Source organism: Nelusetta ayraudi, unplaced genomic scaffold (assembly GCF_046127955.1).
Source record: "Nelusetta ayraudi isolate G7.1 ecotype Tasmania unplaced genomic scaffold, CSIRO-AGI_Nayr_v1 ptg000006l, whole genome shotgun sequence".
NCBI lineage: Eukaryota > Metazoa > Chordata > Actinopteri > Tetraodontiformes > Monacanthidae > Nelusetta > Nelusetta ayraudi.
In genome coordinates, this window is record NW_027466056.1 from 5717797 (window position 1) to 5736102 (window position 18306).

The following is an 18306-nucleotide window of genomic DNA, read 5'->3' on the forward strand; positions in this document are numbered from 1 at the left end:
ACTTGACAATAACCTCAACTTTGACCAACACAGATTCACAAGAGAAGCCATCAGAGACTATCTGCCATCTGTAAACTTAAAGGACTACACATTGCACCTCATCTCCTCCTACTGCTGTATAAAAGTATAAAAGCACCATCCAGCCCATTCTACTGTACTGCTCCACCTGCTTTTTAAAAAACTTGTCAGTCAAAAACCGCTCCAAACTCAAATTCATAACCAAAAAAGCCAGCAAGATGATTGGTCTTCCCACACCCAATCTCACGAATTGCCTCCTCATTAGAACAGGACATCAACCGCCCTCTCAACCACCACCTCATTCATCTACCCTCCGGACACAGATACGGGACTATGTGCTGCAGGAGGGCCCGTCTAGCCAGGAGCCTGATCCCCTCAGTAATAGCGGCTCTGAACAACAGACCCTGGAGGGAAAGGAGATGAACTATATGACGCCCATGTCTATGTTAATATGTCTTGTCCTGTCTAAAGAGTGTATTTGTTTTGCAATGATGCCTTATGCATGTTGGTCAAACTGTGCAGTGGGCTGTGGAAAAGAATTTCCCCTCTGGGACAATAAAATCTAATCAAAAAGATAGAAAGAAAATCTAAAATTAAAGATGGGGATTCCACTCAGCCTCTCTTGGTTGATTTTGTTTTTGTTTTTTTTTGCCGTGCTTTTGTCAAGCAAAATCCTGAATTTTTGACAATTTATCTTTATTTAAATTTTTTTCAGCTCTGGCGCTTTCAATGAGGGAGGATATTTTGCGTATGGGTGCCTCTAAATAGCGACCGGAGCTCATATTGGCTGCTAAAAACTGCAGTGCGCCGATGAAAAACGGGTAACGCGACTTGGAGCGCTTCCTTCACAAAACCGCAAGCAACCACGAGGCTTTGAGCAGAGGTGAAGCTGAACTGCCTCGGCAGGAAATGAGCCTGAACAATGGAAAGCATCTGCTGCTCCTCACAGCTGAACGTGATGAAGAAGACGATGGCCGCCGCTGCTGCCGCCGCCACAGGGCTGCTGCTCTGCTTCTTCACCTCGGCCTCTGCAGGTACGTCTCAATTTTACTTCTCTCCCCCACGCCCCATTTATCACAGTTGCTTCTCACTATGTAAAAGGCCTGTCTTCAATCTAATTGTAATTATTTCTTTCTTCCACGATCCAAAAGGCGACATTACCAATTTTGCTTCTTGTAGTGTTTAAGTTTTTTTGTTTCACATACGTACGTTTTTAATGAATTCACGCCACTGCCACTTAGGAAGGGACGTCAGAGAGTTTTGAATGCCTTAAATGTTTAATTTTCTTATTTTGTCTGTGTACAGTGTAGAAGTCGATGTCGTAAATGTTGAAAGTGGAAAGAAAATGTAGAATTCAGATCAACAGGAAACGGCAATAAAACATTTAAAATTTATCCAAAAACCCAGTTTTAAGATACAGAAGAAATATATAATATATGTTATACATCATGTTCGCACAAAATATTTCTGACGTTTTTCTTACGATGCAAAAAGAAATCTGTATTTTTGGGAGGAATGTAAAAAAGGGAAGATAGAAATACAAAAAAGAAATTTAGCTCTAAAAAAAATAAGAAACAAAAAAAACAAGAAACCACCACAAATTCCCCGAAATATTTCAATAATGTCATTTATAATAAAAAAAAAATGTATTTCAATCCTTTATTCATAATATTCCCTAGAATGCATTGATGTTGATTGATTTAACTCTGATAATTGAATTGAATTTAAATTGTAATACAAAACAGACAAAAAACTGCCCTCATCAGGATTCCCCCAGCCTTCTAATTTGAACAAAAAGAAAAATGCATCGCCCCTTTTCACTCGATATAGAATTAAAACGGAACAAGGCTGAGAGGCGCCAGGTCACAGGATGCTGCCTCGCATCAAGTCTGCTCTCTGATGTCTATCTAGTTGGGCTTTTTTTTTCCCCTCTGGCATTTTTAAACTGAGTGCTGAAAAAGATGATAGCATCTGATGTCACTCAGTCAGTCCCGACAGCCAATCAGAGAACAGATCCATGATAACAGCTTTCAGGTTTCCGTCTTGACATTTGGGTTGTAAAACTCCTGTGAGGTCGATGTATGGAAAGATTCTCTTTCTTTTCCCACCCGCCCTCATATTTCTTTAATAAAAAGCGACGGTTTAGTTGTAACGCTGCAACTTTACTCTAAGTGCGCCTTAGGTGTCGTGTAGTGGGGAATTTATGCAGACAAGGAGGTCAGCGTGTTTGGCCTTGGGTTGAACTAAAAAATAAATAAAACGCTAACCTGAAGAAGAAAACAGCATCCGGTTTTCCCTCCCTTTGAAAATGAAGCAGTGAAATGTTCAAATGCAACTAATTTTTATACATTTATTACTTAGAACAACCAATAATTGAAAAAAAAATAATAATAATTTGCTTCTGTTTTTTTGTTTTGTTTTTATATCTGTTATATCGTTTCCTCCATATCTGCGGAACCGGAAGGGTGATTGCTCAGTCGTTTCTGCCCCTGCGCCCAAAAGAGATTGTGAGGTCGATGAACAGGGTCATAAAGCATTAAAATGCAGCGTGCTATTAGAGCTCCACCACCACTGTGCGTCCACCTCGAGGCAGATCAGTGCATGTTGTTTTCAGTTTTCACGCGCAGGCAAGTGGAACCAGGAGTTTCACCAGTTCAAAAAAACAAAAAGCAAAACCAATCAGGTACCCTTCATTGTTTCGAGCTTGTGAGAAAAGGAAACTCTTTAGCCTTTGGTCTCGAATGCTGTGGTTATGGGTTTGCAGCTTTTTTGCGTTTTAGAAATTCAACCTTGAGAGGCGTCAGAAAGTTTGTGCAGCATATTAAAAGTAATCTTGGGCTGAAATATGTGCCACCAGAAACTGAATTTGAATCATTTGTATTTGAATTTGAGTAGCTAAATGCGAATAAATTAAAATTTTGAATTTGAATCACATCATTTGAAATTGTATTGTTAAATTTGAATCATTGCATTGAAAAACTGTATTTGAACAGTACAATTTGAAATTGAAATTCAATTAAAAAAAAAATGATTGTCACTGAAAATCCCTGTCTACACATCTTCACATTCAGTTCTCACAATTCAAGTTCAGTTCTCAAAATTCAGTTACAATTTACTGTGACTGACATCCGGGTGCCTGGAGGATGAAGGGGAAGAGCAATCGAGCTCAAATACACGACTCCTCTTCGGCCAATCAGCACTTACGTTTGTACACTTGCGTTGATGGACCGGCGTTCCGGTTCAACTCGCTACTATGTTAACTGGCTACCTTTGTTTACTCGCATCTGTCGTTGTCCTAGCTGCAGCAGAAGTTAAAACCAGGAAGTGATTTTGCTTGTTGCCCTCGCCACTGCCTGTGTGTAAATTATTTCTTCGAAGTCGCGTATTTCCCGCACTTGTCCCGTTTTCGTAGCATATACCACCAGAAATGTCACGTAACGTAGTCGTGCTTGGAACGTTGAGTAGGCTCATTCCGGTAGCATCAGTACCAGGTACCCACGTTTGTTCTGATAATAATAAAAATAATCATTAAAAAAAAAAACCCATTGTGTGTTCCATTTAATGGCAAGCCGATCACCATTGTGTGATTAACGATTTCTCCTTGTGGTCCAAGTGAACACATTCCATGTTGTTTGAACGTTTCCTTGTCTGTCTGGTCGGAACGGTGTGAACGAACAGAGTTGGAAGGAGTTGTAATGAATGTTTTTCATGTATGTGGCGATATTGGTAGGTGACAGATATGTGACTGACAGTTGCGCATGGGCATGGCTCACCTGCTGCCAGCGGTGCGAAGCAGCCTCTCCATATAGCAATGGGAAGACGTGCTTAAAAGTGAACTTCGGCAAGTCACACAAAGTGTACGGGGATTTGGGGTCGGTGCGATAAGAGTTACCTCTCTGTTCAGAAGGTCAAATGGGCGATGTGAAGTTGTGAATTACCCCATAAAACAACATAACACAGGGTTCATCTAGACGACTGCTGCCTGCTGTGACTAGTGACGCAGTCCTGGACTCTTCTTAATCATTGCTGCTGCGTTGCGGTTTGAACGTGGCAGTCGGTGGAGTAGTGGCTAAAATGCTTGATTTATTAGTTTTCTTCATTGCGACGCGGGTTCAAGCCCCACCTTTGTTGGGTCCTCAGCTTTGTTTGTTTTTTTTTTTTTTTAATACATATATTATTGTTATCGTCCGTGTGTTCTTTGCTCTTCTTACTTGTGTGAAGTTTATTATTACTGTCGTTTGGTGATCGGCTTGCCATTAAATGGAACACACATCTTGTTTTTAATTATTATCATTTTTATTATCAGAACAAACGTGGGTACCTGGTACTGACGCTACCGGAATGAGCCTACACAAGGTTCCAAGCACGACTACGTTACGTGATATTTATGGCCATATATGCTACGAAAACGGGACAAGTGCGTGAAATACGCGACTTCGAAAAAATAATTTACACACAGGCAGTGGTGAGGGCAACAAGCGAAATCACTTCCCGGTTCGAACATCTGCTGTAGCTAGGACAACGACAGATGCGAGTAAACAAAGGCAGCCAGTTAACACAGTAGCGAGTTGAAGGTTCAAAAAACACACTTGACGCATCGACAGTTTACAGTTCACACTCTTGACACATCAGCGCGTAGGCATGTTTTGCGCGTCTCCACTGCATCCGCCTGCAAGCGAGGTGATGGGTTGCACAGTGGCAAAAACCAAACAAATCTTTCACTTTGACACAGTTGCGGGTCGGGTTTCTATCAGCTGCGCGGCCTCGCAGAGGCAGAAAGGTCGGCACTCTCATTATTGAGACGCAGTTGTAGCCTGGCGAGCAGGGGCGAAAATCACTATTAATTTTTTTGGAGGGGACAATAAACAGTAAATATGTATCAAGGTACAAACCTTGATACATTTTAATCATAAAGTGCAACTGAACATGCTACAAATCTTAAAAATACACAGACCTCTACGGATTTAAATTATGAAGTGCAAGTGATTATGCAACACAACTTAAAAAAAAAAATAATACAAACCTTTATACATTTTAATTATAAAGTGCAACGGAACATGCTACAAATCTTAAATATATAGACCTTTATACATTTAAATTATAAAGTGAAACTAGGTCGATAGATAAATACAGTGTTGATGATGAGGATGTCAGCATGTCAAGTGTCTGTCGTCTCTGCCTGTCAGAGCCTGTTGCATCAGACAGAGAGGAGAGGCAGACGCTGTTTGCCAGCCACCAGCAAATGGAGTGATAAACAACTTATTAGATCCTTGGCGCTCTGTAGTCTGTGCGTGTTTGTGTGTGCGCGCGCCACACCGCATGGATAGCTTAACCGGCGTGCTGTGTATACCGTATTGTATGAACTCTGCTGTTTTTTCCGTTGTGTTGGGTGCTGTTAAGTGCTGTTAACGTTCTGAGAGTTCGTAATGTAACTGAATGCACATTGGGAGTTGGGCTTGGCATGCGAATGGCCGAGAGGGAAGAGGGGGGGACAGAGGTGAGAGTATGAGGAAGTCTCGTGTGTGCCCCCGGTGAGAGACGAGAGCGAGAGAGGGGAGCAGCCGTTCACGTTTCTGTGCCTTTTGTTGATTGTTGTGGTTTGGCGTGGTTACGGCCTGTGATCGTTCTTTCACCGTCCGGCTGGACGCTACAGTATTTAAAACATACCGTTGAAGGAGTTGAAACTTTGCTTTTCATTTTCTCTGTGTGTTTGTTGAACAAGTGAAGGAATAAATTAACTATTTATTGTTCAGTCTTTCAACGAAGGCTACTTACTCACGCTCACCGCGATCCTCATCCGTGTGTGTAACTGCAGGGCTCTCAAGTGTCACGCCACGAGCGTGACAGTCACTCTTTTGGGTCTTTTGTCACGCACTCCCGCCACACATTGTATTTCTCACAAAAAAGTGTATATATATATATATATATATATATATACATATCGCTACGGAACCGGCAGAAATTGAGCACGTCTCCCATCAGAGCACGTCTCTCCCCCCCCCCCCTCTTTCCCCGATAGGATGTAACCGGGACATTGAAGATGTATATATGAGGAATGCATGCAATTCTTGATTTTACCGCTGGAGGGCGTCAGATGTGGGTAAAAAAGAAAAAAAGAGGATTGTTTAGAGTTCTGTGAAGCAAAAGGGCCGCAATCCGCTGGAATGACCTGATACCGAATATACACAATGGATATTTTGTGGTACGCTCACTATACAGTTCAACACGTTGTTCAACCCGCCAGCTGAGCCCTGTACCATGGTTGTATTATAAGAACTGGATACCGGACTGGCATGATGGGTAGTGACACTACTGCATATGCTCTATGGGCCCATTAATGTGGATATCAAGTCAAGTTTATTTGTAAAGCACAATTCAACACAAAGTTATTCAGAGTGCTTTACATAGACAATAAAACCAGAAAAGCATTAATGAAATACAATACAATAAAAATGAGAAAAAAAGACAATAAAATAAAATATAATGCAGCAAGTATGGAGAATTTTGACTTTTGAGTACGCTGCATCGAACAATAATGTTTTCAGCCCTAATTTAAAGGCACCAGCAGTTTGAGCAGACCTCAGATCTTCTGGAAGTTCCACAGATGAGGAGCATAATAGCTGAATGTTGCCTCACCTTGCATGGTTCTTGTTCTTGGTAAACACAACAAACCTGTTACAGATGACCTAAGGGGTCTGAATACTTCATAAGGAACCAATAGATCAATCATATATTTTGGTCCAAGACCATTCAGTGCCTTATAAACCAGCAATAAGATTTTAAAATCTATTCTTTGACTCATCAGAAGCCAGTGTAACGATTTAATGACCGGTGTAACATGATCCAGTTTCCTCATGTTTGTGAGGACCCTGGCAGCAGCGTTCTGGATCAGCTGCAGCTCCCTGATCGATATTTTTGTTCAGACCTGTAAAGATGCCATTGCAATTATCTAACCTACTGAAAATGAATGCATGAATACGTTTTTCAATGTCTTGTTTCGACAGAAACCCCTTAATTCTAGCTATGTTCTTCAGATAGTAATAGGCAGATTTAGTGATAAACTTTACATGGTCATTGAAGTTCAGGTCTGAGTCAATAATCACACTAAGATTTCTGGCTTGATTTGTAGCTGTCAATGACAAGCACAAGGTGAGCACTGATTTTTGACCTTTCATTTTTTTGGGACAAAAACCATTACCTCTGTCTTTTCAGTGTTTAGCTGGAGAAAATTCTGACTCATCCACTGATTGATATAGCGAATAGAATTACTCAGTGAAAGTAAGGGACTGTAGTCATGTGGTGATACTGAAATATAAATTTGTGTGTCATCAGCATAGGTATGATAGGAAATGTTGTGATGTTCCATGATCTGAGCGAGGCGTAGCATATATATGTTAAATAGAAGTGGTCCGAGAACGGACCCCTGCGGAACCCCACATGTGATCTTAGTTTGCTCAGACTCATAATTTCCAATTGACACAAAGAAGTCCCTATCTTGTCAGTAAGATTTGAACCATTGTAGCACAGTGCCGGTAAGATTCTTTTGCATCATAAAAGCATGAATTTGCTGGAAAACAACTCTTTCAATGATTTTCCCCAAAAATGGCAGATTTGATATTGACCTACAGTTACTGATTGTTGTAGCATCCATTTAAAAGAGGTCTTATTACTGCAGTTTTCAAGGCCTGGGGAAACTGGCCTGCTTGAAGAGAGGTATTTATTATCTGCAGTACGTCCGGAGCCATGCAGTCAAAAACACTTTTAAAAAACTTTGTAGAATATCAAGACAGCGTGTGGTGGGCTATAACTTTGACACTGTTTCCGCTAGAGTTGTATAATCTAGGAGGCTAAATGTCCTAGATAAACAAGAGAAAAAGAAGGCACAAGTGTTGTCATTACTGAGCTGGAGCTGCAGACAGCTTGTCTTATCTGTAATATTTTGTTTGTGACTGCAAAGTCATTGCATGACTTGTTAGACAGCAGTTCAGGAGGAATCGATGCTATGGGGTTTATCCGGCTGTCCACTGCAGAAAAAAGAGTGTGCAGGCATTATTACAGTTTGTGGTGATAATGTCTGAGAAGAATGACTGTCTTGCACGCTTCAGTTCCTGGTTATATTTGTGAAGACTCTCTTTATAAATATCATAGTATACCTGGAGCATGTTTATTCACCACTTGCGTTCTGCTTGTCTACATAGTCTTTTCTGTGCTTTAACCAGTGTGGCGTTTCTCCAAGGTGACTTTTTCTTTCCAGACAGAACTTTGGTTTTAACTGGGGCGATAGAATCAATAACAGCCATAACATTGGAACTAAATCTGTTAGCAAGGTCATCAACTAGAGCTGATGGCAGGATTTGTGATGGCACAAAACCCTGGGCAAATAATGCACAGATGTTATCATTTATATAACGCTTCCTGATTACCTCTGCTTTCGAAAAAGTCAAAAACTTTTTCATTGAATTCACCGGGGAAGCAACTTCATTGACATGAATGGGCGGACGTCTCAGAGTCTAGGGGCCTGCCTTTACCCTCTGTTTGTCGTTGTGTTATTGTGTGTGTTGTTTTTGGGAAAAACATTAAAAGAAAAAAACCCTGAAATAAAACAATTAGATGTTAGCGTCGTCTCTCACGTGCGCTTGTCTCCATCTCGCCCGCCAGCGGGCAACTGCAACATTCACAGACCCATCGGCGGCAGCGTCATCCTGGAGCTGCAGCACACGGTGAAGTCCGGCGAGGTCATCAAGTGGACTCACAGCGGAAGGATCCTCATAGAGCTCAAAGGCCAAAAAAAGCTCCATAACAAAAACAACAACATTGACATCCTCGAAAACGGGTCCCTGAAGCTGACCAACTTGACCGAAGCCGAGGGCGGGTCGTACAAACCAGACGTGTTTCAGGATGGCAAAGCTGTGGAAGGCCTGAAAACCATCGACTTGTGCTTGCTTGGTGGGTAAAACCCTGTTCCCTTGTGACCTCCGCAGTCATTTTATTTCTCTGCCTTGCATCTGACAATTGACGCCCCCCTTCACCCTTTCACAGATCCCGTCCCGAAGCCCATGGTCAATGTCACCTGCGGCAAAACTGTTGTCTTAAGGTGCGACGTCCAAGAGGTAAGAATGCGAGTTCCCTCTTCCTCCTCCTCTTGAAGCTATTGATAAGTTGGTGGTTTCACAATTCTGGTTTCTTTTGTTGTTGTTGTTGTTGTTTTAAACAAAGCTCACCCTGTATGTCTCGTGTGTAAAAATTTGGCTTGATTTACGATTTTTAGGTTGGTAAAAGCTGAACACACTGTCCATAAATACATTAATAACGCATATACTCACAGTGCAATAAAAGTAATTTGGTTTTCCTTCCCTTTGAACGATTCTCATATAAGAAATACATACAGTAGAGCTAGGGCAGGGGTGGGAAAACTTTTTGACAGGTGAGGCTTAAATCTTTTTCTGAAATCTGATTGGGGGGCCAGAGCAGCAGCAGTTGGATGGAGTGTTTTGGTGACCCTCCTCATAGGAGGAAAAAATACATCATTGGATATGTAGAAAATGTGTGCTTTAATGTGTATTGAAAATGAACAAAAGCGTTACAACAAAATTTGTGTCTTTGAAGACCCCACAGTATTCAGCTCTTTATTGAAATGACTCTTAAAACAATTGATGAAATACAGCTATTTTTTGAGTGACTTATCATTAATATAATTTCTTCAAGTTCAGCGGGCCGGATTATAAAACTTCATGGGCCACATATGGCCCCTGGGCCGTAGTTTGTCCACGCCTGACATAGAGCAAGGTTCTTGCTCGATATGCGCTGTCAGGCGGGCTGTAATTGCCTGAAACCCACATTGAGGCTCTTGAGTCCTGCTTTTAACCCGTCGACGTTTCCAAAAGATGAGCTGAAAGGCCAACAAAGCGAGATTGTTTTACACTAACTTTGTCCCACCCCACACCCCCCCACCCCCTCACCTCCAGCTGCCCAAGGCCAAATACGAGTACAAATGGTTCCACAACGGCAAGGAGTTGCTGAAGATGACCAAAAAAACTTACTCTCCCAAATCCCGGGATGGCGAGTTCCACTGCACCGTCCACAACCAAGTCAGTAAAGAGAAGAGTGAAGTTGTCACCTCGTTTTGTTCCGGTGAGCAGCATCCACCCACCTCAGGCAGGTGAAAGGTCAACATGAGGGGATGATGGATATCTGGGTGTTGGTGCGCGCCAAAAAAAACGTATGAATCAGCCCCGACAAACACGCGCGAGGTCCGAACGAAGCTTCATCATTGACAGAGGGCAGCTAATAGAGGGCTAAACGCGCCCGCCTCACAGGTTTCAAAGTCAGACCACTGATGTTTACTCTAGAAAAAAAATAGACAAAACCGTAGCTTTTTATGGCTGCCTTCAAGTTTCCGGCGTAACGTAAGCCTTCCGACGTTTGATGTGCACGATGAATCACCGCTATCAATTTGAAAGGTCCTTTCACACCGGGAGAGAATTTGCCAGGTGAATAATTCGCTTGTTTTATTTATTTATTTTTTTTAAACCTCTTGCGGTCAATGCAACAACCTTCCACACCTGCAGCGAACGTCCCGGCATCCCTGGCCAAATTTCACTGGGTAAAATTTGACCTCCTGGATCATTGTGTTGAACTCACCCATCTCCTCTCAAGAACAATATTGGGTGGACCCAAAGACTTCTATTTGGGTTTTTTTTTCCTTTTTTAATTTGACCATCACCAGGACATCATCACTTGAGGATGGAGTCAACTCGATTGTGTCTCCTTTGGCATGAAAGAAAGAGCGCCAAACTTTAATCGCTTCGCAAATTTTATACACATGTTCGCCTGCCGCATTCACGTCGCTTCGCCTGTTGCCCGGTGTGTAAGGACCTTTATCCTATGATTGAATGAAAGCACCGGAGGCGTTTGAATTTTTGCTTGCATCAGAACCTTAGCGTGTTTGCTTTTCAACATGATGATGTGACAAAGGAGCAAAAAAAAAAAAAAAATGATGCTCTTTATCCGAAACATTTTTGCGAGACATTTAAGCCTCACTTTAGCCCCGCGTGCGATGACTATCCCTTCACACAAACTCACCGCCCACTGTCCTTTTTCTCCTCCCCTTCGCAGGCTTTGTTTTCCCGGAGTTGGTGTTCGGCATCAGCGTCTGGGTTTTCGTGGGCGCGGGAGGAGGTGCGTTGTTTCTCGTTTGTTTTTTTTGTTTGTTTATTCTTTCACCTCACTCACACCCTTTTTGACGCCACAATCACTTTTTTCGGCCGGTCCACCCGAATAGGTGTCGTCCTCCTGCTCATCTTGTTGATCCTCTGCTGCTGCATCCGCAACAGACGCAGGAGACGCATGCACATCAAGGGTGAGGGATGAGTCACGTGACCGACCGACTTGTATGGGAATGCACCGATACCAATACCAGTATCGGATACCGGCACCGATACCGATACTCTACTCTTTTTGTTCAATTTGCGTTTGTACTGCAGTGAAACTTGTGACAGTCGCGTCCATGTTCTAGAAATACATGATGAGGAATGTTGTTCAAATAACAAAACATCTGTGGAAAAGTGGAAAAGAACAGACATTTGCTCTGGGAAGGCAAGTTATAATAATAACAACAGAATAAAGAACAACAGGCTGAATAGGTGTGTTTTCTTCATTGCAGTAAGAGTAGCCGCTACTTTTTGCCAGTCCCTCACAAGTTTCTCACTCACTCCAAACTTTCTTTCTGCTGCTCGATTTTGTTTTTGTACTGCATATTTTACTACCTGCAGCTTGTAATCTGCAGAATAAGGTTTTCTTTTGGGGGGCATTTGTGTTCAGTCTTTCTCAGTTCAGTCTTTCTTCAGTTTCTCTTTAAGCGAATGTTTAAATTCATTTTCGGTGGTTGTCACAAGCCCAGAGCGCCCCCCTCTTGCGGCTGTAGGTAATGTTTACTCCTAGGTCATGTCAGTCAGTGCGAATTAACTTTTAAGGACATATGAAATTGTGTATTTTTTAATACATATATATGTCATTTGACCAGCCAAACTATGAAAAAAGTGCAACTTATAGTCCTTATGCTTAATGGCATTATCGATGAGTACCAAAATGCAAATACTCGTACTCTACTCTACTGGTATTGGTGCGTCCCTACACCTGAGCGTGGGTGTGGCCTTTACGACCTTTCGGGTTTTTTTCCTTTTCGACTCAGATGAGGACGAATACCGCTTGCACTTGGCCACGGCGGGTCAACAGCAACAGCCACAACAACAACAACAACAACATCAGCACCACTACCACCATCAACATCAGCAGCGGCAGCCGCCCGGCCACACCGGACCTCGGAACCACCGGCCCAAAGGCCAGCATGGTCCCAGAGGCCAGCATGGTCCCAAAGGCCCTGAGCCCCCTGGTGGTCATCCAGGGCCTAGTCCCAGGAGGCAAGAACAGGTCAGACTCCCATGTAGTCGGATGCGTTTGTTTCTTTGTTATTTTTTTTTATGGCTGCTACAATGGATCCTATGTATTCAAGTTGCAAGGTTTTCATAGTCATGTGTCGCATCCTTCATCTTCCCAGGTTCATAAAGATCATAAAGATATAGATCAGGGGTGTCAAATTCAAATACAGAGTGAAGCCAAAAATTAAAACTTAGACAACAAAAGTCACGGGCCAACATTGATATTTATTGGGGGAGGGGGGATCTTCCTCCAGATAAAACAGTGAACCTTTTTATATGGACCCAAACAAGATTTGCTTCAACCTGAATATGGAGCAAGCAAAGCCCAGCACTATAATTGAATTTCAAATTTAAAAAAATAATAATTTAAATAAATAAAATCGTATGCCTCTTTTTTTTATTTGCAGCCTTCTGATTTCAATTTCAACTGTAAATTTCCACGGGGAAATAATACATTTAAACCAATGAAGTCATAATAGTATCCTTCAATGAACGTCCTGTTCTGATTGACTCGCCAAAATGCCAGCAGAGCGTTCTGGGATTTGTAGTCTTAGCGGTACATGTGCTGTGTAACTTTGTATTGGCCTCGTGGGCCAAATATAATGACACTGCGGGCCAACTTTGACACCTATGATATAGGCAAAAATCATCATTGAGTCCTCGAATATGAATGTTGGGATTATATTTCTCACCCCTCTACTTCCTGGTCCAAGACAGGAAGCAAGCGGCGCTCAGCTGGCACTTGAGTCTTAAAGTGTGTGTGTTGTGTGTGTCACGTGACCCTTGTCTGCAGGCCCCCAGACCGGTGGCCAACAACGAGGACCCGCCTCCTCTCCCTCAGCCCAGGAAGAAAGCGCCCAAAGAGCCAAGAGCCTGACGACGTGCGAGTGTTCAGCGCTGCTCACATCTCGGTCCAAAGTCACACCGGGAAGTGGATCTGAACCTGCCAACTGTGTCATGGGGGCACTAATACTTGTAAAAGTCTGTTCAACAAACTCATTGAAATATATAGATAGATTTTTTTTTTCTATTTTTTTCACCACGAGCCAGATATTTGTCACAGCTGACCTCAGGCTCTTTGACAAGTTTCCAAGCCGACTGCAAATTTGTGTCAGTGCAGTTCCAATTCAAGGAGAACAACTAAGAGAATTTAAACTAATGGATGTGCATTTCTTTTATTTCTGTCCTTGCCTGCTTAGTATGTTTCTCTGTCAGTTAGAGGGAAGCATTCCGAAGAAAGAACAATCTCAAACTACTATCTCCATCTCAAATAAACATTTTGTGTATATTGTATACATATACCTATACATATATTATATTTATATGTATCAAGTTTTTCTTAATTTTGATATAAAGCTTAAAATATATTTTCAGTTTTACAATTTAGTCATATACATACATAAAAGATAGAAATACATATAGATATGTGTATATTTTAATGTCAAACTTAAAGTTAATGGATGAAAATGTAATTTAATCTCTTGATATATTTTCACCCGTCGCTCTTCTTTGCATCTTTGCTCTGATCTTTCCAACCTGAATAAATGTGAGCAAGTGACCGGGGTGATTCATTTTAAACGTCATCATTTCTTATTTTAAGCGAATGGCGAAAAAGGTTGACATGTTTCGACAGAAAAATGAGCGGAAATGAATGTCACTGTCACCGCTGTTGTTTTTTTACTTGACTCACTCGCATATCCTGTGCTTACTGTGGTTTTCACAGCGTCGTCTGTGTGTGCAGAGCTGTTGCTCTCTGTTCGTTTTCCTGTGCCTGCACCCCTGAAGCTGCAGAAATAGACGTTTTCCGTGAATGTGCTTTCCATAATCTGTAAAATATACGCAATAAGAGGGAAAAAAAGTAATAGATTAACATAAAAAAAAAAAAAATCACAATATTGATATTGTGGTGACTTACCCAAGAAAAACAGACAAAAATCAGAGGTAAAAACAAAAATCAAAAGCTTACATTGAAACTCACAATTGCAAGGAAACGTCAGCAAAACGATGTGGTGGAAATGCAGGCGTTGTTTTCCGTTATATCCAACAGATGGTGCTATTGCTTCAGTATTTTTGCTTATTGGAGTTGCTTGTGAGGTTTCTGTATTTATTGCGCTTGCGTTTATCTACAATCGTCTTTTGTGGGTATTGTGTGGGCATCACACACACACACACACACACACACACACACACACACACACACACACACACACACACACACACACACACACTGTGTATATTGTATGCACATGGGCGTAGCGGATGCGCGGTACACGGGGAACATGTCCCCCTCACTTCCCGTATCTGTGCCCTCCGTCCCCCGCACCTTTTACAGCCATGACAACTGCTTAATTCATTTTTAACATATCGAAACGCGTTTATGCGAGCCGCGTCTAAACGCACCACGAGTAGACTGAGCTCAGCTAAGTGACACGGAGCTCAGCTAAGTGTTATCAGAGACGGACGTTTTTGTTCCTCATCATGTTCAGCAAGCCAGCCAAGAAGCAAAAAACTTTAGACAGTCCCACCTTCCAAGAAACAAACCGTGTAAGTTGAGTAACGCTCTTACATGTAATGTTTAGCTACAACAGAGATTTTTTTTTTTTTTTTTAATATTGTATATTATTGCCTTAGTTATCTAAGCTAGCTTGACATACACCCACTCCTCCTTAATTTCTGCACAGAACATGTGCTCACTGTTTTTTTTTTTTTGCATTAAAGTTCATATTCTTATCGCCTACTCTTTCTGTTAAATAGAAAGAGCAGGGTGAGGGAGGAGAAAGTGGACCAGAGACCAACGGCAGGGAGGGTCTTCACAGCAGGTGAGGAGAGGAGAAAATAAAATATGTCCTTAGAATGTCTCTGTTAACGCTGGCTGAGAGAAAATGTTCATAACATAAGTAGGAATTTTTGGTTAAACTGTAATACTGCTGCATTCCTAATTCAATTTCAAAATGTTACTTTCCACCTAAAAAAAACCAAACCAAAACAAAAAAACGTTATTGCCGCAATAGAAAGAGCAGGGTGAGAGAAGAGACAGTGTACCAGAGGCCAGCAAGGATGATTATTCAGTGTCACAGGTGAGAGAAAAAAACAAAAAACAATAAAACTGACTTTGTTATTAATTTCCACAGCTTTGTCACCACTACTATTCTTAAATCCATTAAGAACTTTTGATTTGCACGTTTATTATCTATATTATTGTAGGAGAAATTTTAACTGGCTAAGGAAATTTATATATGATAAGAAAGACTCTAAGAGTAGCATTTCCACTGCTATTTCAGAACTAGTTTTTATCTATACTAAATGTTTTTGTCTGTGTTGCAATAGGCTGTGCAGGGAGAAGGTCATGTGTCAGGGGAGAGACCAGGCTGCAGCACTGACAGGCAGGGAAAAACTTACAGATTTTTTTTTTTTTTTTTTTAAATGTGCCTGGAAGAGAAAATCCTGCACATTTGCAAACATGCAGAAAGATAAAGATAATTTCTTGCGACGTTTCAGTACAAGACATTTATCAAGCAAATGTTTGTGTCAGAAGAGAAAGCCATCCTAAATTGGAGTGGCTGTGTGACTCCAACCAATCGCTTTGCTGCAGATCTAGCACCAAACATCGATATGCAATCAGTCAATACCTTTAACTCTTTTAACTTTGCTGATGATGATTTTAAACAGTGTTTTACTGAAGTTTTCTGAATTGTTTTCATTTGGCGCTTAAATATCCGGCTACTGTCGTGGAGCGTTTTGTGCCTCTGCGGTGTGAGTGAAAGGATGTCTCTGAACTCTGGCTGATGAGATGCAAGTGTTTAATCTCTCGTGAGGAACAAGGGTATCCGAGACAAGCGGGTGTCCGACACAGTTGTTCACCGAACATTGTGAGTACACGTCTTTTATACCACGGAATAAACATGAGCATGAGATGAATAAGCATGAGCATACAATGAGCAGATATATATGGAATTTGCTGAACACCTCCCCAACCATATCTGGATTCGCTCCAGACTCAGTGTCGCTAGAGAAAGATACAAACCCCTATCTGAGCTACTTGACGCCTTCGCCATTCTGTTTTGGTCAACCTGACATAGCATTGGTGTTAGAGAGGCTGCATATTCTAAAGGCCTGCTGAAATGTCTCTACAAGTCCAGTTGTCACAAACCACATGATTCAACCATATTTTTTTTCCCACCACACTACTCACCCTGTATTGTAGATGCCCTCAAGGTCATTCTAGGTCAACTAAACGAGAGTTCGGCAGCTTTAGATTTTGACTTTCATAGTATATCATTTTTAAAGAGCTTAAGTTAGTTTCCTGGTGCTTTGCTGTTTGTGCGGTTCTTTAGCTGCTAAGGAGAGGTGCAATTGAATGCGGGAGGATGATAAATCACTCCATAGACCTCTGAACAATTTGTCCCCCTGACTTCGAAAATGATGGCTAAGCCCCTGTGTATATATATATATATATATATATATATATATATATATATATATATATACATATATATATATATATATATATATATATATATATATATATATATATATATATATATATATATATATACACACACCTATACATATATTGTATGTATCAAGTTTTTCTTAATTTTACGTTCTTATTAGAAATCAACTTAAAAAAAAGAAAAACGTGATGTAAAGCTTAAAATATCTCTCTTGTGTTTTACAATTTAGTCATATACATACATAAAAGATAGAAATGCATATAGATATATGTATATTTTAATGTCAAAGTTAAAGTAACTGAATGAAAATGTAATTTAATCTCTTGATATTTTTTCACCCGTTTGTGGTCAAAACGATGTCGTGGAAATGGAAGCGTTTGTTTTCCGTTCAAGTTTTTGCCATTTTGCCGTTCAGTTTAGCTTCTTGTGTCACGTTGCGTTTGTTTTGCAATCGTCTTTTGTGCGTACTGTGTGTACATCACACACACACACACACACACACACACACACACACACACAAATCAGACATGTATTATTAAGGGATTCTTTAGTCCAGATGCAGAATCGTATGCATCGCTTTCACCGTCATCACATTTATTTGTGTACCTCCCACACTTCTTTCTTACTGCCAGAAGATGGAGCTATATCATTAATTTCAACTCCCCGCGTTGATGAGTCTTTCCAATCAGCCATTGACTACATATGGATACGTATGTACACACACACACACACACACACACACACACACACACACAGACACACAGACACAGACACACACACAAAAAAAATATATATATACACAGTGTACATATGTACACACATATATACATATATATGTATATATATATATATACATGTATATATATATATATATATATATATATATGTGTTCACTGGTGCTGTATTATGGAAGTTAGGTATATATATGTACATTTGTGTGTGTTGCGGCTTCTACAAAATGCACATTTTTCCAACAACTCAAAGGTAATTTTAAATATATTCCCTTTCTTACAGCAAATGAAGAAAAATGTGCCTTCATTTAAAAAAAAAAAAAAAGTAGAAGTTTATTCTAATAAACCTGGAATTTTTTCCCCAAAGTGTCTTGGATCGACTGCTTCAATCTTGCTGCTTTTCAAACCTGCTTGGTTAATAACTGATAGGTGCCGATGTGTTTGTGTGTGTGTGTGTGTGTGTGTGTGCACACGCGCGCATGTGTTTAAACAGATGCTGACAGGCTTCACGCCCTCACAACACACACAAAGATTCTTGTCTGCCACACACATACACACACTAGTCTATAAACTACTTACCTGCATCGCACCAGCTGACCCACACACTGTAACCTTTGACCCCGGAGGATGCCTCACCCCCTCCCGTGACTGAGTTGCGAACTTTGG

At 41.1% G+C, this 18306-nt stretch overlaps 1 protein-coding gene across 2 annotated transcripts; it reads left to right on the top strand.

Annotated features, from left to right (window-relative positions):
• Positions 1-893: 893 nt before the first annotated feature.
• On the top strand, positions 894-14013 carry cd2 (CD2 molecule). Of its 2 annotated transcripts, none has more exons than XM_076017391.1 (8): positions 894-1052; positions 8677-8964; positions 9058-9128; positions 9984-10174; positions 11132-11196; positions 11300-11377; positions 12209-12447; positions 13249-14013. In XM_076017391.1, the coding sequence occupies exons 1-8, from the start codon at positions 941-943 to the stop codon at positions 13330-13332; spliced, it is 1128 nt and encodes a 375-aa protein (XP_075873506.1). In that variant the 5' UTR covers positions 894-940; the 3' UTR covers positions 13333-14013. The 2 variants fall into 2 exon arrangements, with proteins under 2 accessions (XP_075873506.1, XP_075873510.1); XM_076017395.1 differs by having other exon boundaries at positions 9984-10149; positions 11134-11196.
• The last annotated feature ends 4293 nt before the right edge of the window (positions 14014-18306 follow it).